We start from the raw sequence: 24,399 nt of genomic DNA, 5'->3' as shown, positions 1-24,399 counted from the left end.
ATGTAGAAGACAAGTAGCAGTGAGTAAGGAAGAGATGTAGCAGACCAGTAGCAGTGTGTAAGGAAGAGATGTAGCAGACAAGTAGCAGTGTGTAAGCAAGAGATGTAGCAGACCAGTAGCAGTGTGTAAGGAAGAGAGATGTAGCAGACAAGTAGCAGTGTTTAAGGAAGATATATAGCAGACAAGTAGCAGTGAGTAAGGAATAGAGATGTAGAAGACAAGTAGCAGTGAGTAAGGAAGAGAGATGTAGCAGACAAGTAGCAGTGTGTAAGGAAGAGAGATGTAGCAGACCAGTAGCAGTGAGTAAGGAAGAGAGATGTAGAAGACAAGTAGCAGTGAGTAAGGAAGAGATGTAGCAGACCAGTAGCAGTGTGTAAGGAAGAGAGATGTAGAAGACAAGTAGCAGTGAGTAAGGAAGAGAGATGTAGCAGACAAGTAGCAGTGTGTAAGGAAGAGAGATGTATCAGACAAGTAGCAGTGTGTAAGGAAGAGAGATGTAGCAGACCAGTAGCAGTGAGTAAGGAAGAGAGATGTAGAAGACAAGTAGCAGTGAGTAAGGAATAGAGATGTAGAAGACAAGTAGCAGTGAGTAAGGAAGAGATGTAGCAGACAACTAGCAGTGAGTAAGGAAGAGATGTAGCAGACAAGTAGCAGTGAGTAAAGAAGAGAGATGTAGCAGACAAGTAGCAGTGTGTAAGGAAGAGAGATGTAGCAGACAAGAAGCAGTGTGTAAGGAAGAGAGATGTAGCAGACCAGTAGCAGTGAGTAAGGAAGAGAGATGTAGAAGACAAGTAGCAGTGAGTAAGGAAGAGATGTAGCAGACCAGTAGCAGTGTGTAAGGAAGAGAGATGTAGAAGACAAGTAGCAGTGAGTAAGCAAGAGATGTAGCAGACCAGTAGCAGTGTGTAAGGAAGAGAGATGTAGCAGACCAGTAGCAGTGTGTAAGGAAGAGATGTAGCAGACCAGTAGCAGTGTGTAAGGAATAGATGTAGCAGACCAGTAGCAGTGTGTAAGGAAGAGAGATGTAGAAGACAAGTAGCAGTGAGTAAGGAAGAGATGTAGCAGACCAGTAGCAGTGTGTAAGGAAGAGAGATGTAGCAGACCAGTAGCAGTGAGTAAGGAAGAGAGTTGTAGCAGACAAGTAGCAATGAGTAAGGAAGAGAGATGTAGCAGACAAGTAGCAGTGAGTAAGGAAGAGAGATGTAGCAGACAAGTAGCAGTGTGTAAGGAAGAGAGATGTAGAAGACAAGTAGCAGTGAGTAAGGAAGAGATGTAGCAGACCAGTAGCAGTGTGTAAGGAAGAGATGTAGCAGACCAGTAGCAGTGAGTAAGGAAGAGAGATGTAGCAGACAAGTAGCAGTGAGTAAGGAAGAGATGTAGCAGACCAGTAGCAGTGTGTAAGGAAGAGATGTAGCAGACATGTAGCAGTGTGTAAGGAAGAGATGTAGCAGACAAGTAGCAGTGTGTAAGGAAGAGATGTAGCAGACCAGTAGCAGTGTGTAAGGAAGAGAGATGTAGCAGACAAGTAGCAGTGTTTAAGGAAGATATATAGCAGACAAGTAGCAGTGAGTAAGGAATAGAGATGTAGAAGACAAGTAGCAGTGAGTAAGGAAGAGATGTAGCAGATAAGTAGCAGTGAGTAAGGAAGAGAGATGTAGAAGACAAGTAGCAGTGAGTAAGGAAGAGATGTAGCAGACCAATAGCAGTGTGTAAGGAAGAGATGTAGCAGACAAGTAGCAGTGTGTAAGCAAGAGATGTAGCAGACCAGTAGCAGTGTGTAAGGAAGAGAGATGTAGCAGACAAGTAGCAGTGTTTAAGGAAGATATATAGCAGACAAGTAGCAGTGAGTAAGGAATAGAGATGTAGAAGACAAGTAGCAGTGAGTAAGGAAGAGATGTAGCAGATAAGTAGCAGTGAGTAAGGAAGAGAGATGTAGCAGACAAGTAGCAGTGTGTAAGGAAGAGATGTAGCAGACAGGTAGCAGTGTGTAAGGAAGAGAGATGTAGCAGACCAGTAGCAGTGAGTAAGGAAGAGATGTAGCAGACCAGTAGCAGTGTGTAAGGAAGAGAGATGTAGAAGACAAGTAGCAGTGAGTAAGAAAGAGATGTAGCAGACCAGTAGCAGTGTGTAAGGAAGAGATATAGCAGACCAGAAGCAGTGTGTAAGGAAGAGAGATGTAGCAGACCAGTAGCAGTGAGTAAGGAAGAGAGATGTAGCAGACAAGTAGCAGTGAGTAAGGAAGAGATGTAGCATACAAGTAGCAGTGTGTAAGGAAGAGATGTAGCAGACAGGTAGCAGTGTGTAAGGAAGAGAGATGTAGCAGACCAGTAGCAGTGAGTAAGGAAGAGAGATGTAGCAGACAAGTAACAGTGTGTAAGGAAGAGAGATGTAGCAGACAAGTAGCAGTGAGTAAGGAAGAGATGTAGCAGACAAGTAGCAGTGAGTAAGGAAGAGATGTAGCAGACCAGTAGCAGTGAGTAAGGAAGAGAGATGTAGAAGACAAGTAGCAGTGAGTAAAGAAGAGATGTAGCAGACCAGTAGCAGTGTGTAAGGAAGAGAGATGTAGCAGACCAGTAGCAGTGAGTAAGGAAGAGAGTTGTAGCAGACAAGTAGCAATGAGTAAGGAAGAGAGATGTAGCAGACAAGTAGCAGTGAGTAAGGAAGAGAGATGTAGCAGACAAGTAGCAGTGTGTAAGGAAGAGAGATGTAGAAGACAAGTAGCAGTGAGTAAGGAAGAGATGTAGCAGACCAGTAGCAGTGTGTAAGGAAGAGATGTAGCAGACCAGTAGCAGTGAGTAAGGAAGAGAGATGTAGCAGACAAGTAGCAGTGAGTAAGGAAGAGATGTAGCAGACCAGTAGCAGTGTGTAAGGAATAGATGTAGCAGACATGTAGCAGTGTGTAAGGAAGAGATGTAGCAGACAAGTAGCAGTGTGTAAGGAAGAGATGTAGCAGACCAGTAGCAGTGTGTAAGGAAGAGAGATGTAGCAGACAGGTAGCAATGAGTAAGGAAGAGAGATGTAGAAGACAAGTAGAAGTGTGTAAGGAAGAGAGATGTAGCTGACAAGTAGCAGTGTGTAAGGAAGAGAGATGTAGAAGACAAGTAGCAGTGTGTAAGGAAGAGAGATGTATCAGACAAGTAGCAGTGAGTAAGGAAGAGAGATGTAGAAGACAAGTAGCAGTGTGTAAGGAAGAGAGATGTAGAAGACAAGTAGCAGTGAGTAAGGAAGAGAGATGTAGAAGACAAGTAGCAGTGAGTAAGGAAGAGAGATGTAGCAGACAAGTAGCAGTGTGTAAGGAAGAGAGATGTAGCAGACCAGTAGCAGTGAGTAAGGAAGAGAGATGTAGAAGACAAGTAGCAGTGAGTAAGGAATAGAGATGTAGAAGACAAGTAGCAGTGAGTAAGGAAGAGATGTAGCAGACAACTAGCAGTGAGTAAGGAAGAGATGTAGCAGACAAGTAGCAGTGAGTAAAGAAGAGAGAAGTAGCAGACAAGTAGCAGTGTGTAAGGAAGAGAGATGTAGCAGACCAGTAGCAGTGAGTAAGGAAGAGAGATGTAGAAGACAAGTAGCAGTGAGTAAGGAAGAGATGTAGCAGACCAGTAGCAGTGTGTAAGGAAGAGAGATGTAGAAGACAAGTAGCAGTGAGTAAGGAATAGAGATGTAGAAGACAAGTAGCAGTGAGTAAGGAAGAGATGTAGCAGACAACTAGCAGTGTGTAAGGAAGAGAGATGTAGCAGACAAGTAGCAGTGTGTAAGGAAGAGAGATGTAGCAGACCAGTAGCAGTGAGTAAGGAAGAGAGATGTAGAAGACAAGTAGCAGTGAGTAAGGAAGAGATGTAGCAGACCAGTAGCAGTGTGTAAGGAAGAGAGATGTAGAAGACAAGTAGCAGTGAGTAAGGAAGAGAGATGTAGCAGACAAGTAGCAGTGTTTAAGGAAGAGAGATGTAGCAGACAAGTAGCAGTGTGTAAGGAAGAGAGATGTAGCAGACCAGTAGCAGTGAGTAAGGAAGAGAGATGTAGAAGACAAGTAGCAGTGAGTAAGGAATAGAGATGTAGAAGACAAGTAGCAGTGAGTAAGGAAGAGATGTAGCAGACAACTAGCAGTGAGTAAGGAAGAGATGTAGCAGACAAGTAGCAGTGAGTAAAGAAGAGAGATGTAGCAGACAAGTAGCAGTGTGTAAGGAAGAGAGATGTAGCAGACAAGTAGCAGTGTGTAAGGAAGAGAGATGTAGCAGACCAGTAGCAGTGAGTAAGGAAGAGAGATGTAGAAGACAAGTAGCAGTGAGTAAGGAAGAGATGTAGCAGACCAGTAGCAGTGTGTAAGGAAGAGAGATGTAGAAGACAAGTAGCAGTGAGTAAGCAAGAGATGTAGCAGACCAGTAGCAGTGTGTAAGGAAGAGAGATGTAGCAGACCAGTAGCAGTGTGTAAGGAAGAGATGTAGCAGACCAGTAGCAGTGTGTAAGGAATAGATGTAGCAGACCAGTAGCAGTGTGTAAGGAAGAGAGATGTAGAAGACAAGTAGCAGTGAGTAAGCAAGAGATGTAGCAGACCAGTAGCAGTGTGTAAGGAAGAGAGATGTAGCAGACCAGTAGCAGTGAGTAAGGAAGAGAGTTGTAGCAGACAAGTAGCAATGAGTAAGGAAGAGAGATGTAGCAGACAAGTAGCAGTGAGTAAGGAAGAGAGATGTAGCAGACAAGTAGCAGTGTGTAAGGAAGAGAGATGTAGAAGACAAGTAGCAGTGAGTAAGGAAGAGATGTAGCAGACCAGTAGCAGTGTGTAAGGAAGAGATGTAGCAGACCAGTAGCAGTGAGTAAGGAAGAGAGATGTAGCAGACAAGTAGCAGTGAGCAAGGAAGAGATGTAGCAGACCAGTAGCAGTGTGTAAGGAAGAGATGTAGCAGACATGTAGCAGTGTGTAAGGAAGAGATGTAGCAGACAAGTAGCAGTGTGTAAGGAAGAGATGTAGCAGACCAGTAGCAGTGTGTAAGGAAGAGAGATGTAGCAGACAAGTAGCAGTGTTTAAGGAAGATATATAGCAGACAAGTAGCAGTGAGTAAGGAATAGAGATGTAGAAGACAAGTAGCAGTGAGTAAGGAAGAGATGTAGCAGATAAGTAGCAGTGAGTAAGGAAGAGAGATGTAGAAGACAAGTAGCAGTGAGTAAGGAAGAGATGTAGCAGACCAGTAGCAGTGTGTAAGGAAGAGATGTAGCAGACAAGTAGCAGTGTGTAAGCAAGAGATGTAGCAGACCAGTAGCAGTGTGTAAGGAAGAGAGATGTAGCAGACAAGTAGCAGTGTTTAAGGAAGATATATAGCAGACAAGTAGCAGTGAGTAAGGAATAGAGATGTAGAAGACAAGTAGCAGTGAGTAAGGAAGAGATGTAGCAGATAAGTAGCAGTGAGTAAGGAAGAGAGATGTAGCAGACAAGTAGCAGTGTGTAAGGAAGAGATGTAGCAGACAGGTAGCAGTGTGTAAGGAAGAGAGATGTAGCAGACCAGTAGCAGTGAGTAAGGAAGAGATGTAGCAGACCAGTAGCAGTGTGTAAGGAAGAGAGATGTAGAAGACAAGTAGCAGTGAGTAAGAAAGAGATGTAGCAGACCAGTAGCAGTGTGTAAGGAAGAGATATAGCAGACCAGAAGCAGTGTGTAAGGAAGAGAGATGTAGCAGACCAGTAGCAGTGAGTAAGGAAGAGAGATGTAGCAGACAAGTAGCAGTGAGTAAGGAAGAGATGTAGCATACAAGTAGCAGTGTGTAATGAAGAGATGTAGCAGACAGGTAGCAGTGTGTAAGGAAGAGAGATGTAGCAGACCAGTAGCAGTGAGTAAGGAAGAGAGATGTAGCAGACAAGTAACAGTGTGTAAGGAAGAGAGATGTAGCAGACAAGTAGCAGTGAGTAAGGAAGAGATGTAGCAGACAAGTAGCAGTGAGTAAGGAAGAGATGTAGCAGACCAGTAGCAGTGAGTAAGGAAGAGAGATGTAGAAGACAAGTAGCAGTGAGTAAAGAAGAGATGTAGCAGACCAGTAGCAGTGTGTAAGGAAGAGAGATGTAGCAGACCAGTAGCAGTGAGTAAGGAAGAGAGTTGTAGCAGACAAGTAGCAATGAGTAAGGAAGAGAGATGTAGCAGACAAGTAGCAGTGAGTAAGGAAGAGAGATGTAGCAGACAAGTAGCAGTGTGTAAGGAAGAGAGATGTAGAAGACAAGTAGCAGTGAGTAAGGAAGAGATGTAGCAGACCAGTAGCAGTGTGTAAGGAAGAGATGTAGCAGACCAGTAGCAGTGAGTAAGGAAGAGAGATGTAGCAGACAAGTAGCAGTGAGTAAGGAAGAGATGTAGCAGACCAGTAGCAGTGTGTAAGGAAGAGATGTAGCAGACAAGTAGCAGTGTGTAAGGAAGAGATGTAGCAGACAAGTAGCAGTGTGTAAGGAAGAGATGTAGCAGACCAGTAGCAGTGTGTAAGGAAGAGAGATGTAGCAGACAAGTAGCAGTGTTTAAGGAAGATATATAGCAGACAAGTAGCAGTGAGTAAGGAATAGAGATGTAGAAGACAAGTAGCAGTGAGTAAGGAAGAGATGTAGCAGATAAGTAGCAGTGAGTAAGGAAGAGAGATGTAGAAGACAAGTAGCAGTGAGTAAGGAAGAGATGTAGCAGACCAGTAGCAGTGTGTAAGGAATAGATGTAGCAGACAAGTAGCAGTGAGTAAGGAAGAGATGTAGCAGACCAGTAGCAGTGTGTAAGGAAGAGAGATGTAGCAGACAAGTAGCAGTGTTTAAGGAAGATATATAGCAGACAAGTAGCAGTGAGTAAGGAATAGAGATGTAGAAGACAAGTAGCAGTGAGTAAGGAAGAGATGTAGCAGATAAGTAGCAGTGTGTAAGGAAGAGAGATGTAGCAGACAAGTAGCAGTGTGTAAGGAAGAGATGTAGCAGACAGGTAGCAGTGTGTAAGGAAGAGAGGTGTAGCAGACCAGTAGCAGTGAGTAAGGAAGAGATGTAGCAGACCAGTGGCAGTGTGTAAGGAAGAGAGATGTAGAAGACAAGTAGCAGTGAGTAAAAAAAAGAGATGTAGCAGACCAGTAGCAGTGTGTAAGGAAGAGATATAGCAGACCAGAAGCAGTGTGTAAGGAAGAGAGATGTAGCAGACCAGTAGCAGTGAGTAAGGAAGAGAGATGTAGCAGACAAGTAGCAGTGAGTAAGGAAGAGATGTAGCAGACAAGTAGCAGTGTGTAAGGAAGAGATGTAGCAGACAGGTAGCAGTGTGTAAGGAAGAGAGATGTAGCAGACCAGTAGCAGTGAGTAAGGAAGAGAGATGTAGCAGACAAGTAACAGTGTGTAAGGAAGAGAGATGTAGCAGACAAGTAGCAGTGAGTAAGGAAGAGATGTAGCAGACAAGTAGCAGTGAGTAAGGAAGAGATGTAGTAGACCAGTAGCAGTGAGTAAGGAAGAGAGATGTAGCAGACAAGTAACAGTGTGTAAGGAAGAGAGATGTAGCAGACAAGTAGCAGTGAGTAAGGAAGAGATGTAGCAGACAAGTAGCAGTGAGTAAGGAAGAGATGTAGTAGACCAGTAGCAGTGAGTAAGGAAGAGAGATGTAGAAGACAAGTAGCAGTGAGTAAAGAAGAGATGTAGCAGACAAGTAGCAGTGAGTAAGGAAGAGATGTAGCAGACAGGTAGCAGTGTGTAAGGAAGAGATGTAGCAGACAAGTAGCAGTGTGTAAGGAAGAGATGTAGCAGAGAGGTAGCAGTGTGTAAGGAAGAGAGATGTAGCAGACAAGTAGCAGTGTGTAAGGAAGAGAGATGTAGCAGACAAGTAGCAGTGTGTAAGGAAGAGAGATGTAGAAGACAAGTAGCAGTGAGTAAGGAAGAGAGATGTAGCAGACAAGTAGCAGTGAGTAAGGAAGAGATGTAGCAGACCAGTAGCAGTGAGTAAGGAATAGAGATGTAGAAGACAAGTAGCAGTGAGTAAGGAAGAGATGTAGCAGATAAGTAGCAGTGAGTAAGGAAGAGATGTAGCAGACCAGTAGCAGTGAGTAAGGAATAGAGATGTAGAAGACAAGTAGCAGTGAGTAAGGAAGAGATGTAGCAGATAAGTAGCAGTGTGTAAGGAAGAGATGTAGCAGATCAGTAGCAGTGTGTAAGGAAGAGAGATGTAGCAGACAAGTAGCAGTGTTTAAGGAAGATATATAGCAGACAAGTAGCAGTGAGTAAGGAATAGAGATGTAGAAGACAAGTAGCAGTGAGTAAGGAAGAGATGTAGCAGACAAGTAGCAGTGAGTAAGGAAGAGATGTAGCAGACAACTAGCAGTGAGTAAGGAAGAGATGTAGCAGACAAGTAGCAGTGAGTAAAGAAGAGAGATGTAGCAGACAAGTAGCAGTGTGTAAGGAAGAGAGATGTAGCAGACAAGTAGCAGTGTGTAAGGAAGAGAGATGTAGCAGACACGTAGCAGTGAGTAAGGAAGAGAGATGTAGAAGACAAGTAGCAGTGAGTAAGGAAGAGATGTAGCAGACCAGTAGCAGTGTGTAAGGAAGAGAGATGTAGAAGACAAGTAGCAGTGAGTAAGCAAGAGATGTAGCAGACCAGTAGCAGTGTGTAAGGAAGAGAAATGTAGCAGACCAGTAGCAGTGTGTAAGGAAGAGATGTAGCAGACCAGTAGCAGTGTGTAAGAAAGAGATGTAGCAGACCAGTAGCAGTGTGTAAGGAAGAGAGATGTAGAAGACAAGTAGCAGTGAGTAAGCAAAAGATGTAGCAGACCAGTAGCAGTTATAAGGAAGAGAGATGTAGCAGACCAGTAGCAGTGAGTAAGGAAGAGAGTTGTAGCAGACAAGTAGCAATGAGTAAGGAAGAGAGATGTAGCAGACAAGTAGCAGTGAGTAAGGAAGAGAGATGTAGCAGACAAGTAGCAGTGTGTAAGGAAGAGAGATGTAGAAGACAAGTAGCAGTGAGTAAGGAAGAGATGTAGCAGACCAGTAGCAGTGTGTAAGGAAGAGATGTAGCAGACCAGTAGCAGTGAGTAAGGAAGAGAGATGTAGCAGACAAGTAGCAGTGAGTAAGGAAGAGATGTAGCAGACCAGTAGCAGTGTGTAAGGAAGAGATGTAGCAGACAAGTAGCAGTGTGTAAGGAAGAGATGTAGCAGACAAGTAGCAGTGTGTAAGGAAGAGATGTAGCAGACCAGTAGCAGTGTGTAAGGAAGAGAGATGTAGCAGACAAGTAGCAGTGTTTAAGGAAGATATATAGCAGACAAGTAGCAGTGAGTAAGGAATAGAGATGTAGAAGACAAGTAGCAGTGAGTAAGGAAAAGATGTAGCAGATAAGTAGCAGTGAGTAAGGAAGAGAGATGTAGAAGACAAGTAGCAGTGAGTAAGGAAGAGATGTAGCAGACCAGTAGCAGTGTGTAAGGAAGAGATGTAGCAGACAAGTAGCAGTGTGTAAGCAAGAGATGTAGCAGACCAGTAGCAGTGTGTAAGGAAGAGAGATGTAGCAGACAAGTAGCAGTGTTTAAGGAAGATATATAGCAGACAAGTAGCAGTGAGTAAGGAATAGAGATGTAGAAGACAAGTAGCAGTGAGTAAGGAAGAGATGTAGCAGATAAGTAGCAGTGAGTAAGGAAGAGAGATGTAGCAGACAAGTAGCAGTGTGTAAGGAAGAGATGTAGCAGACAGGGAGCAGTGTGTAAGGAAGAGAGATGTAGCAGACCAGTAGCTGTGAGTAAGGAAGAGATGTAGCAGACCAGTAGCAGTGTGTAAGGAAGAGAGATGTAGAAGACAAGTAGCAGTGAGTAAGAAAGAGATGTAGCAGACCAGTAGCAGTGTGTAAGGAAGAGATATAGCAGACCAGAAGCAGTGTGTAAGGAAGAGAGATGTAGCAGACCAGTAGCAGTGAGTAAGGAAGAGAGATGTAGCAGACAAGTAGCAGTGAGTAAGGAAGAGATGTAGCAGACAAGTAGCAGTGTGTAAGGAAGAGATGTAGCAGACAGGTAGCAGTGTGTAAGGAAGAGAGATGTAGCAGACCAGTAGCAGTGAGTAAGGAAGAGAGATGTAGCAGACAAGTAACAGTGTGTAAGGAATCGAGATGTAGCAGACAAGTAGCAGTGAGTAAGGAAGATATATAGCAGACAAGTAGCAGTGTGTAAGGAAGATATATAGCAGACAAGTAGCAGTGAGTAAGGAAGATATATAGCAGACAAGTAGCAGTGTGTAAGGAAGATATATAGCAGACAAGTAGCAGTGTGTAAGGAAGATATATAGCAGACAAGTAGCAGTGAGTAAGGAAGATATATAGCAGACAAGTAGCAGTGTGTAAGGAAGATATATAGCAGACAAGTAGCAGTGTGTAAGGAAGATATATAGCAGACAAGTAGCAGTGAGTAAGGAAGAGAGATGTAGCAGACAAGTAGCAGTGTGTAAGGAAGAGAGATGTAGCAGACAAGTAGCAGTGAGTAAGGAAGAGAGATGTAGCAGACAAGTAGCAGTGAGTAAGGAATAGAGATGTAGAAGACAAGTAGCAGTGAGTAAGGAAGAGATGTAGCAGACAACTAGCAGTGAGTAAGGAAGAGATGTAGCAGATAAGTAGCAGTGAGTAAGGGAGAGAGATGTAGCAGACAAGTAGCAGTGAGTAAGGAAGAGAGATGTAGCAGACAAGTAGCAGTGTGTAAGGAGGAGAGATGTAGCAGACAAATAGCAGTGTGTAAGGAGGAGAGATGTAGCAGACAAGTAGCAGTGAGTAAGGAAGAGAGATGTAGCAGACAAGTAGCAGTGAGTAAGGAAGAGATGTAGCAGACAAGTAGCAGTGAGTAAGGAAGAGAGATGTAGCAGACTAGTAGCAGTGAGTATGGATGTATTTCCCCATTGATTCCTGTCAGTAAGGTACTCACTGGGAGATGTAGGCATTTATCCCCATTGATACTTGTCAGTAAGGTACTCACTGGGAGATGTAGGCATATATCCCCATTGATACTTGTCAGTAAGGCACTCACTGGGAGATGTGGGCATATATCCCCATTGATACTTGTCAGTAAGGCACACACTGGGAGATGTAGGTATATATCCCCATTGATACTTGTCAGTAAGGAACACACTGGGAGATGTGGGCATATATCCCCATTGATACTTGTCAGTAAGGTACTCACTGGGAGATGTAGGCATATATCCCCATTGATACTTGTCAGTAAGGTACTCACTGGGAGATGTAGGCATTTATCCCCATTGATACTTGTCAGTAAGGCACACACTGGGAGATGTAGGCATATATCCCCATTGATACTTGTCAGTAAGGCACACACTGGGAGATGTAGGCATATATCCCCATTGATACTTGTCAGTAAGGCACACACTGGGAGATGTGTGCATATATCCCCATTGATACTTGTCAGTAAGGCACACACTGGGAGATGTGGGCATTTATCCCCATTGATACTTGTCAGTAAGGCACACACTGGGAGATGTAGGCATATATCCCCATTGATACTTGTCAGTAAGGAACACACTGGGAGATGTGGGCATATATCCCCATTGATACTTGTCAGTAAGGCACACACTGGGAGATGTGGGCATTTATCCCCATTGATACTTGTCAGTAAGGCACACACTGGGAGATGTAGGCATATATCCCCATTGATACTTGTCAGTAAGGAACACACTGGGAGATGTGGGCATATATCCCCATTGATACTTGTCAGTAAGGTACTCACTGGGAGATGTAGGCATATATCCCCATTGATACTTGTCAGTAAGGCACACACTGGGAGATGTGGGCATATATCCCCATTGATACTTGTCAGTAAGGTACTCACTGGGAGATGTGGGTATATTTCCCCATTGAAACTTGTCAGTAAGGCACTTACTGGGAGATGTGGGCATATATCCCCATTGATACTTGTCAGTAAGGCACTTACTGGGAGATGTGGGCCTATTTCCCCATTGATACTTGTCAGTATGACACTTACTGGTAGATGTGGGCATATATCCCAATTGATACTTGTCAGTAATGCATACACTGGGAGATGTGGGTATATTTCCCCATTGATACTTGTTAGTAAGGCACACACTGGGAGATGTGGGCATATATCCCCATTGATACTTGTCAGTAAGGCACACACTGGGAGATGTAGGCATATATCCCCATTGATACTTGTCATTAAGGTACTCACTGGGAGATGTGGGCATATATCCCCATTGATACTTGTCATTAAGGTACTCACTGGGAGATGTGGGCATATATCCCCATTGATACTTGTCAGTAAGGTACTCACTGGGAGATGTGGGCATATATCCCCATTGATACTTGTCAGTAAGGCACACACTGGGAGATGTAGGCATATATCCCCATTGATACTTGTCATTAAGGTACTCACTGGGAGATGTGGGCATATATCCCCATTGATACTTGTCATTAAGGTACTCACTGGGAGATGTGGGCATATATCCCCATTGATACTTGTCAGTAAGGTACTCACTGGGAGATGTAGGCATATATCCCCATTGATACTTGTCAGTAAGGCACACACTGGGAGATGTAGGCATATATCCCCATTGATACTTGTCATTAAGGTACTCACTGGGAGATGTGGGCATATATCCCCATTGATACTTGTCATTAAGATACTCACTGGGAGATGTGGGCATATATCCCCATTGATACTTGTCAGTAAGGTACTCACTGGGAGATGTGGGCATATATCCCAACTGATACTTGTCATTAAGGTACTCACTGGGAGATGTGGGCATATATCCCCATTGATATTTGTCAGTAAGGCACTCACTGGGAGATGTGGGTATATTTCCCCATTGATACTTGTCAGTAAGGCACTCACTGGGAGATGTGGGCATATTTCCCCATTGATACTTGTCAGTAAGGCACTCACTGGGAGATGTGGGCATATTTCCCCATTGATACTTGTCAGTAAGGCACACACTGGGAGATGTGGGCATATATCCCCATTGATACTTGTCAGTAAGGTACTCACTGGGAGATATGGGCATATTTCCCTATTGATACTTGTCAGTAAGTCACACACTGGGAGATGTGGGCATATATCCCCATTGATACTTGTCAGTAAGGCACTCACTGGGAGATGTGGGTATATTTCCCCATTGATACTTGTCAGTAAGGCACATACTGGGAGATGTGGGCATATTTCCCCATTGATACTTGTCAGTAAGGCACTCACTGGGAGATGTGGGCATATTTCCCCATTGATACTTGTCAGTAAGGCACTCACTGGGAGATGTGGGCATATATCCCCATTGATACTTGCAGTAAGGCACTCACTGGGAGATGTGGGCATATTTCCCCATTGATACATGTCAGTAAGGCACACACTGGGAGATGTGTGCATATATCCCCATTGATACTTGTCAGTAAGGTACTCACTGGGAGATGTGGGCATATATCCCCATTGATACTTGTCAGTAAGGCACTCACTGGGAGATTGTTATGTTAGGTGCAAGTATTTAATATCCTTAACTGCAGGACCACTCAGTCTCACACCAAACCTTTAGGTTCATTAGATGTAATCAAGAACCTAGTTTTTGCTCATAGATCTGAGGGTCACTGCTGCATGGATGCAGAGTGAAAGAGATGAGATTTAAAGGTATATTATCCCGATTGCAATACCAGGTTGCAATATGCAGATAATTATGCAGAGAGAAAGAAATGAGATTTAAAGGTATATTATCCCGATTGCAATACCAGGTTGCAATATGCAGATAATTATAGAGATAGTAGATAAATGAAAGATTTAGTTAAGATTAAGTATTAGTAGGTGAATGTCAGCCTCAATAAACACAGGTTGCAACCAGGAGGTGTTTCTATATAAAGTAAGCAGGAGAGCTCTATAACAGGTTATGTTGTTTTTAGTTAACAGGCAGTCCTTAGTTAGTCTATAACGTTGTTAGTATTCATATAAACAGCAGGCAGTCTTTCACAACCAACAGTATGATTATTTGATAAAGCACATAGAATAATTAAGCACAGTTCATCAGGCTGAATCGATAGATATTACAGGCAATCAGATAGTTAACGGTAGCTGTATTTGCATAAGCGTCACACTGTAAAACATGCAGGAAAGTCCTTCAAAGTAGTAAGTGAATTAAGGTATAATACGTTACCAACTTCAGAGAGTAAGGAATAGTAACGGTTACCGCAGCTTCAAGGTGAGTTGCTATTAAGCACAGGAGTTGTTTGTTTGCAGCCAGAGTGAGAGAGAGCTCCAGAGACTTACGGTGACGTCAGACGCCGATACACGGCATCAATGTAGAAGCCGGGAGAAACTGAATTAACAAATAAGAGATACTTTAAGGATTCCGGACAAAACAAAGAAACCTGGTATATGACGATCCAAAGTTGAAAAGCACACAGCAGTTGTAGTTATTATGAGTAAATTCCTTGGTTAGGAATATCAGCAAGGTGTCTTCGTTGTTGCTCAGCTTATAGCTAAGTGAATACAAATTACCAAGCATAGGTAGACTGGAGGAGGGGCCTTATATAGGGATGTGAATACCTGAACATCCTGATTTAAAGGGACAGGAACATAACAGGACGCCCCCCTAAAAAGAGCCGCTCCGCGGATCAAGGCTTGGGTCGGTCGGGATGTCTCCGATGAAAAATTGAAAGAAGACGGGGTGCCGACAAATTAGAGTATGGTTCCCAGGAGTCCTCATCAGCCCCAAAACCTTTCCATCGTACCAGGTACTGGAGTTGATTGCGGTATAAACGAGAGTCCAAAATAGAATCCACCTCATACTCAACTTCATCCACAACTGGAGGGTTAGTCAACGAAGGATGAGGGGGATCCCTTATCGGAGAGAAAGGTTTCAGGAGGGACACATGGAATGTAGGATGTATCCTGAGAGAAGGAGGCAGCTGAAGAGTCACAGCATTTGGATTAACAACCTTAACTATGTCATAGGGACCTATGAAAAGACTTCCAAGCTTTTTACTTGGAATACAGAGTTTCAGGTGTTTGGTACTTAGCCAAACCTTATCCCCAGGTTTATAAAGAGGGGGTTTTGAGCGCCTTAAATCATAATGGTGTTTCTGTGAAGCTTGAGCTTCTTGTAAGGTTGTTTTGAGAACAGAAAAACCCTCAGCAATAGTATTGACAGTCTGATCAACCGTAGGTAGCAAGGAATCGGTTCTGTGGAAAAGATGATATGAAGGGTGAAAACCATAATTAATATAGAATGGCGAAGTTTTTGTGGATGCGTTGGTCATGTTATTATGTGCGAATTCTGCAGTAGGCAGCAGAGCGAACCAGTTATCCTGTTGGTTGGTACAATAGCATCTCAGATACTGTTCAAGAGACTGGTTAGTCCTTTCGCACTGACCATTAGTCTGGGGATGATAAGCAGTACTTAATCTCCTAGTAATCTTGAGAATAGAACATAACTGAGTCCAGAACTTAGAGGTGAATTGAGATCCTCTATCAGACGTGATGGAATCGGGTAGTCCATGTAACTTTACAACATGATTCAAGAACAGTATGGCTGTTTCGGATGCGGTTGGTAAACCCATATGTGGAATAAAATGTGCCATTTTAGAAAACAGATCAACAATGACTAGAATTGTGTTATGGTTAGAGGATGGGGGTAGCTCCACTATATAGTCCATTGCTATGTCCTTCCAGGGTCTTTCAGGAACTGGTAATGAAAGAAGAAGACCATAAGGACGAGTTCTAGTATGTTTGCAAGTAGCGCAGACTGAACAGGATCGAATGTAAGAAGAGACAGAACTTTTCATCTTGGGCCACCAATAGTCTCTTTGAAGTATGCGTAGTGTTTTATGAAGTCCAGGATGTCCTGATAGAAGAGAATCATGTGCAGAATGCATTCATTCATTTCGTAGAGGTTCTGGTATGTATATCTGGTTTCCATGGTAATACAGATTACTACTGTGTTTTTGTAGATCTGCTAATGGGAGTGTTGGATCTGCTCTCTGATACTCTTTTATAGAAGTTTCAGTGATTGAAGTTAATCCAATTAACTTATTTTGTGGAATGATAGAATCTGGAGGTATATAATGTTGAGGTTTTGGATCCTTCCTTGAAAGAGCATCTGCTTTTGTATTTTTGGAACCCGGGCGGTAAGTGATGGTAAAATCAAATCTTGAAAAGAAGAGGCTCCATCTAACTTGTCTAGATGTTAACGTTTTGCTGGTTTTTAAATATTCAAGGTTTCTATGATCCGTAAGTATAAGAATAGTATGTTTAGTACCCTCAAGGAGGTGTCTCCAAAACTCTAGTGCTGATTTTATAGCGAGAAGCTCTTTTTCACCAATAGCATAATTTAGCTCGGCTGAGCTCATTACCCTAGAGTAATATGATATTGGATGCAGTGCTTCCTTGGGTGAAACTCTTTGTGAGAGTACAGCTCCAAGAGCGTACTCAGAAGCATCAACCTCAAGCGTGTACTGTAAACTGGGATCTGGGAATTTGAGTATCGGTGCTGTTACAAACCTCTCCTTTAATATATTAAATGCGTTCTCAGCATGAATATTCCAAGAGAAACCAGGTTTTTTCTGAGTTAATTTAGTCAAGGGTCTAGCAATCTCAGAAAAGCCCTTGATAAACTTCCTATAGAAGTTTGCAAACCCAAGAAATCTCTGAACATCCTTTTTTGTACGGGGGGTGCTCCAGTTAGTAATAGCTTCCACTTTGTTTGCTTCCATAGCGATACCAGAAGGGGAAACATGGTATCCTAAGAAGGAGATAGTAGTGGTATTAAAAATGCATTTCTCTAACTTAGCATAGAGATGGTGTGAACGAAGTCTGGACAAAACAAGCTTGACATGGGTGTGATGGTTTGTTATATTCTCAGAATAGATTAAAATGTCATCTAAATAAATGACCATACAGACATCAAGTAAGTCATGAAATACGTCATTTATAAAACACTGGAACGTTGCAGGAGCGTTGCACAGCCCAAAAGGCATTACTGTATATTCATACAGTCCATAACGTGTGCGGAAAGCTGTTAGCCACTCATCGCCTTTCCTCATTCTTATCAAGTTATAAGCTCCTCTAAGATCTAATTTTGTGTAAATTTTAGCTCCTTGCAACCGTTCTATAAGTTCAGGGATAAGTGGGAGTGGGTACCTGTTTTTCTTGGTGCATTTGTTAATTTGTCTGTAGTCGATAATAGGACGAAGTGATCCGTCCTTGTTTTTAACAAAAAACATTGCAGCACCCGCTGGAGAGGTGGAAGGTCTTATAAAACCTTTCTTAAGGTTGTCCTCTAAGTACTGTTTCAAATGAACCAATTCAGGTTCTGACATAGGGTATATATGACCAAAGGGAATAGAACTGCCCGGTAGTAAGTCTATCGGACAGTCATAAGACCTATGGGGGGGTAAGTTCTGAGCTTCTACTTTGTCAAACACATCGGAAAATTCTTTATAACATTCAGGTAAAACATGATCAGTCATACAACACACAGAAGCTTTGGGAAAACAGACTTCCTTACAGTAAGTGGAATTAAAATTCACAACACCTTGCTTCCAAGATATATCAGGATCATGTTTTATCAACCAATTGATACCAAAAATTAACGGGTATAAACTAGAAGGCAAAATGTCAAATGTACATGTCTCAGTATGGCCTTTCTGTTTGATAACTTGTAAGGGTGTAGTGTGATGAGTGATAGGCCCTGTATTCATAAGACAACCATCAACCAATCTTATGGCTTGTGCACTATCTTTTTTTATTGTGGGTATTTTATGTTTTGTAACAAATGCTTGGTCAATGAAATTCCCAGATGCACCAGAGTCAATAACGGCCTGGGTTTTTGTCTTCTGTAGACGCCACTGCAAAAGAACAGAAATTGGTAAATGAGTGGTAAGCGTAGACAATTTATTAAGGCAATTTTGGTGCTGAAGATTCTTACCCCTCTTCTGTCTGATAAGCACAGGACAGTCTCTAACACCATGGTCCTTTGCTGCGCAATATAAACACAAGTTATGTAGCTTCCTTCTGGCTTTTTCCTCTGGTTTTAGAGGACCCCTCATGACAGCAACTTCCATAGGTTCATCATTTGATTTAGATGGTGCAGTGACCACAGGATGGTATACCGGGATTTTCTTGGCAATAGGATCAGATAGTGCCCTTTCAGATCTACGTTCTCTTATCCTTCTATCAACAGTGATACATAAGGTCATAAGATTCTCTAATTCCACAGGAACTGCACCATGGGCTAATTCATCTTTTAATGTTTCAGAAAGACCTTTTCTGAACTGATTTCTGAGAGCAGGTTCATTCCATTGGGTGTCTGGTGCCCATCTTTTAAAGTCCGTGATATATTCTTCTACTGCTCTTTTACCTTGTCGTAGGCTCCTAAGAGCAGTCTCAGCAGTATTCTGCTTATGATGGTCTTCATATAATAGGGACATGGCAGAGAAAAAGGCATCTAAGGAGTCTAATATGGGGTCATTGTTCTCATAGAAGGCGTTAGCCCAGGATTTAGCCTCTCCTCTGAGGTATGAGATGACCGTTAGAACTTTGACCCGATCAGATGTATAGGTTCGGGGTTTTAAAGAAAAGTACAGAGTACAGGAGTTTTTAAATTCTCTAAACTGAGTCCTGTCACCAAATAATTTTTCAGGTGGAGATACAGTTGGTTCAGGTGTTAATTCAATAGGAGCAGGTTTATCAGATAAGTGCTCATTAATAAACTTCCTAATGTGATCATTTTCAATTTTAATTTCTCTGAGGCCTTGTAGCATATGGTCCATGCTTTGTGCAAGGGAACCAACACGGTTTGTAAGTTCAGTGATATCCATGCTGTAGGATATATGTTAAGGCTTGGTAATATGTTATGTTAGGTGCAAGTATTTAATATCCTTAACTGCAGGACCACTCAGTCTCACACCAAACCTTTAGGTTCATTAGATGTAATCAAGAACCTAGTTTTTGCTCATAGATCTGAGGGTCACTGCTGCATGGATGCAGAGTGAAAGAGATGAGATTTAAAGGTATATTATCCCGATTGCAATACCAGGTTGCAATATGCAGATAATTATGCAGAGAGAAAGAAATGAGATTTAAAGGTATATTATCCCGATTGCAATACCAGGTTGCAATATGCAGATAATTATAGAGATAGTAGATAAATGAAAGATTTAGTTAAGATTAAGTATTAGTAGGTGAATGTCAGCCTCAATAAACACAGGTTGCAACCAGGAGGTGTTTCTATATAAAGTAAGCAGGAGAGCTCTATAACAGGTTATGTTGTTTTTAGTTAACAGGCAGTCCTTAGTTAGTCTATAACGTTGTTAGTATTCATATAAACAGCAGGCAGTCTTTCACAACCAACAGTATGATTATTTGATAAAGCACATAGAATAATTAAGCACAGTTCATCAGGCTGAATCGATAGATATTACAGGCAATCAGATAGTTAACGGTAGCTGTATTTGCATAAGCGTCACACTGTAAAACATGCAGGAAAGTCCTTCAAAGTAGTAAGTGAATTAAGGTATAATACGTTACCAACTTCAGAGAGTAAGGAATAGTAACGGTTACCGCAGCTTCAAGGTGAGTTGCTATTAAGCACAGGAGTTGTTTGTTTGCAGCCAGAGTGAGAGAGAGCTCCAGAGACTTACGGTGACGTCAGACGCCGATACACGGCATCAATGTAGAAGCCGGGAGAAACTGAATTAACAAATAAGAGATACTTTAAGGATTCCGGACAAAACAAAGAAACCTGGTATATGATGATCCAAAGTTGAAAAGCACACAGCAGTTGTAGTTATTATGAGTAAATTCCTTCGTTAGGAATATCAGCAAGGTGTCTTCGTTGTTGCTCAGCTTATAGCTAAGTGAATACAAATTACCAAGCATAGGTAGACTGGAGGAGGGGCCTTATATAGGGATGTGAATACCTGAACATCCTGATTTAAAGGGACAGGAACATAACAGAGATGTAGGCATATATCCCCATTGATACTTGTCAGTAAGGCACTCACTGGGAGATGTAGGCATATATCCCCATTGATACTTGTCAGTAAGGTACTCACTGGGAGATGTGGGCATATTTCCCCATTGATACTTGTCAGTAAGGCACACACTGGGAGATGTAGGCATATATCCCCATTGATACTTGTCATTAAGGTACTCACTGGGAGATGTGGGAATATTTCCCCATTGATACTTGTCAGTAAGGCACTCACTGGGAAATGTGGTTGCATTTCCCCATTGATACTTGTCAGTAAGGCACACACTGGGAGATGTGGGCATATATCCCCATTGATACTTGTCAGTAAGGCACACACTGGGAGATGTAGGCATATCTCCCCGTTGATACTTGTCAGTAAGGTACTCACTGGGAGATGTAGGCATTTATCCCCATTGATACTTGTCAGTAAGGTACTCACTGGGAGATGTAGGCATATTTCCCCATTGATACTTGTCAGTAAGGCACTCACTGGGAGATGTAGGCATATTTCCCCATTGATACTTGTCAGTAAGGCACACACTGGGAGATGTAGGCATATATCCCCATTGATACTTGTCAGTAAGGCATTCACTGGGAGATGTGGGTGTATTTCCCTATTGATACTTGTCATTAAGGTACTCACTGGGAGATGTAGGCATATATCCCCATTGATACTTGTCAGTAAGGCACAAACTGGGAGATGTAGGCATATATCCCCATTGATACTTGTCAGTAAGGTACTCACTGGGAGATGTAGGCATTTATCCCCATTGATACTTGTCAGTAAGGCACACACTGGGAGATGTAGGCATATTTCCCCATTGATACTTGTCAGTAAGGTACTCACTGGGAGATGTAGGCATTTATCCCCATTGATACTTGTCAGTAAGGTACTCACTGGGAGATGTAGGCATATTTCCCCATTGATACTTGTCAGTAAGGCACACACTGGGAGATGTAGGCCTATATCCCCATTGATACTTGTCATTAAGGTACTCACTGGGAGATGTGGGAATATTTCCCCATTGATACTTGTCAGTAAGGCACTCACTGGGAAATGTGGGTGCATTTCCCCATTGATACTTGTCAGTAAGGCACACACTGGGAGATGTGGGCATATATCCCCATTGATACTTGTCAGTAAGGCACACACTGGGAGATGTAGGCATATATCCCCGTTGATACTTGTTAGTAAGGTACTCACTGGGAGATGTAGGCATTTATCCCCATTGATACTTGTCAGTAAGGTACTCACTGGGAGATGTAGGCATATTTCCCCATTGATACTTGTCAGTAAGGCACTCACTGGGAGATGTAGGCATATTTCCCCATTGATACTTGTCAGTAAGGCACACACTGGGAGATGTAGGCATATATCCCCATTGATACTTGTCAGTAAGGCATTCACTGGGAGATGTGGGTGTATTTCCCTATTGATACTTGTCATTAAGGTACTCACTGGGAGATGTAGGCATATATCCCCATTGATACTTGTCAGTAAGGCACAAACTGGGAGATGTAGGCATATATCCCCATTGATACTTCTCAGTAAGGTACTCACTGGGAGATGTAGGCATTTATCCCCATTGATACTTGTCAGTAAGGCACACACTGGGAGATGTAGGCATATTTCCCCGTTGATACTTGTCAGTAAGGTACTCACTGGGAGATGTAGGCATTTATCCCCATTGATACTTGTCAGTAAGGTACTCACTGGGAGATGTAGGCATATTTCCCCATTAATACTTGTCAGTAAGGCACTCACTGGGAGATGTAGGCATATTTCCCCATTGATACTTGTCAGTAAGGCACACACTGGGAGATGTAGGCATATATCCCCATTGATACTTGTCAGTAAGGCACTCACTGGGAGATGTGGGTGTATTTCCCTATTGATACTTGTCATTAAGGTACTCACTGGGAGATGTAGGCATATATCCCCATTGATACTTGTCAGTAAGGCACAAACTGGGAGATGTAGTCATATATCCCCATTGATACTTGTCAGTAAGGCACAAACTGGGAGATGTAGTCATATATCCCCATTGATACTTGTCAGTAAGGCACAAACTGGGAGATGTAGGCATATATCCCCATTGATACTTGTCAGTAAGGTACTCACTGGGAGATGTGGGCATTTATCCCCATTGATACTTGTCAGTAAGGCACTCACTGGGAGATGTGGGCTAATATCCTTATTGATACTTGTCAGTAAGAGACATACTGGGATAACGGTATATACTTTTGGGGTGCATGCCCCTGGTCAAGAGCGTGAGAATAAGTGAGTATGTGACCACTATCTTTGCTAACTTTAGCATTTCTACGACTATTCTATGTAAAACTGAAAAGTTTTTGTTTTCTTTACCTGATACAATTATTACAGATGCTGAAAATTGCGTGATTTGTCCTGAAGATCAGTGGTCCAATGAGAGAAGAGATAAGTGCATTTCAAGGACTATGGATTTTCTTTCACATGAGGACCTTACAGGTGTTCTTCTGATTTCCCTGTGTATAATATTCTGTATAATGGCCTCCTCAGTGATGGGGATTTTTATTAAACACCATGAGACACCTATAGTTAAAGCCAATAACAGAAACCTCAGCTACAGCCTCCTCATCTCCCTCATATTGTCCTTCCTCTGCTCCTTGTTATTCATTGGACGTCCTGTGACAGTGACCTGCCTGCTCAGACAAGCTGCCTTTGGTGTAATATTTACAGTATCTGTCTCTTGTGTTCTGGCAAAATCAATCACTGTTGTCATTGCCTTTAATGCCACTAAACCTGGCAGCAAGATTAAGAAGTGGGTGGGTTCCCAGGTATCCATGTGCCTGGTTATCGTTTGTTCCCTGGGGCAGGTAGTGACATGTACTGTGTGGCTTAGTCTCTGCCCTCCATACCCAGACTATGACACTCAGACTGACACTGGGAAGATGATATTACTTTGTAACGAGGGGTGTGTCCCTGCTTTCTACACTGTGATTGGCTACTTGGGCTTCCTGTCGGCATTAAGTTTCCTGGTTGCTTTCCTGGTTAGGAAGTTACCCGCCAGTTTCAATGAGGCCCAGCTAATCACATTCAGCATGCTGGTGTTCTGCAGTGTGTGGCTGTCCTTCATCCCAGCGTACCTGAGCACCAAGGGCAAATACATGGTGGCCGTGGAGATATTTGCTATTCTGGCTTCCAGTGCAGGACTGCTGGGCTGTATATTTATTCCCAAGTGCTACATTATATTGGTCAAACCTGAGATAAACACTCGAGAATATGTATTTGGGAAACAATAATATTTTATTTACCTGAGATGATATCCCTATACCATATTAACTATAGAATCAATTTCATTTTATCATCAATGAAATAATAAAGCTTAGAATATAATGAAACTAAAAAAGTTACAAATAAAACATTTAAATATTTACAAATATATAGTAATTGTGTTTTTATTTGACGTGTGCCTTTCAGATTTTGTTATTTATTTTATCTTGCCTAGAGAGAACAGATCTAATTTAAGCTGAACTTTGTAGCAATATTTTCACCACATAGCGCCAGTCCTGATTATGTGAAGTCAGTCGCAATGCACATGGAATCCCCTTTACAAATAAAGGACATGGACTCCTTGAGAACATTTGTACAACAGTTGAACATGGACTTCAATGGTTTAGAGTTCACTTTAAACTCTAAACTTTAGTGAAGAGAAAATTACATTTTTGGATACATTAGTATATAAACAAAATGGCGTACTTGGCTTGGATATATATTCTAAAGAAAAAGACAGGAATACCCTATTGAAAGATGACAGTTTTCATCACCCAGCCCTTAAGAATTCCCTACCCCATAGTCAACATATTAGAGTTGGCAGAATTGTCAATGAGGACTCCTTGAAAAAAGTAAAATTTCATGATATGGGTAATATATTCCTGGAAAGGGGATATTCTAAGCAACTTATTGTTATTGAAATTAATATAAAGTATGCTGAAAAGAGAATAATGATACTAAACCTAAAAAGGTTAAAAAAGAGAAATTAGTGTTTATCACTCAATATAACTCATACAATGATAGAGTAACAAATATTGGCATATTGTAAAACAATGAAATAAGGAAATTGATATCCCCCAGGAAATTCCAATGATGGACTATAAGAGAGTACGGAACTTACAGGATAGTTAGTTATGTTAGGGTATGGCTGAGTGATATTTAATATATTTATATATTTATACCAACATACTGATTAATATTGCACCCATATAAAAGCTGTTTTGACAAAAAGTGCTTTGACCATTTGTAAATGACTGAAGTGGGTAACACAACCCCCCCCCCCCGTACAGAGATACACTTCACAGACCCGGATGTCTCACACATACACACTTCAATGGGGCCCATTTATCAAGTTCTGGATGGAGCCTAAGGGCTCGTGTTTCTGGCGAGTCTGCAGGCTCGCCAGAAACACCAGTTATGAAGCAGCGGTCTAAAAACAGCTGCTCC

At 42.2% G+C, this 24,399-nt stretch overlaps 1 protein-coding gene across 1 annotated transcript in view; it reads left to right on the top strand.

The window, feature by feature from the left end:
• The window catches only part of LOC128652758 (vomeronasal type-2 receptor 26), a 135,765-nt gene extending 112,564 nt beyond the window's left edge, over window positions 1–23,201 (top strand). Inside the window, exon 4 of the mRNA XM_053705689.1 lies at window positions 22,303–23,201. Within this exon, the coding sequence (XP_053561664.1) occupies window positions 22,303–23,201 (899 nt within the window). The remainder of the gene's footprint in view (window positions 1–22,302) is intronic.
• The last annotated feature ends 1,198 nt before the right edge of the window (window positions 23,202–24,399 follow it).

Source organism: Bombina bombina, chromosome 3 (genome assembly GCF_027579735.1).
Source record: "Bombina bombina isolate aBomBom1 chromosome 3, aBomBom1.pri, whole genome shotgun sequence".
Lineage (NCBI taxonomy): Eukaryota > Metazoa > Chordata > Amphibia > Anura > Bombinatoridae > Bombina > Bombina bombina.
Note: the sequence above shows the minus strand (reverse complement) of the source record. Positions and strands in the feature narration are given on the sequence as shown.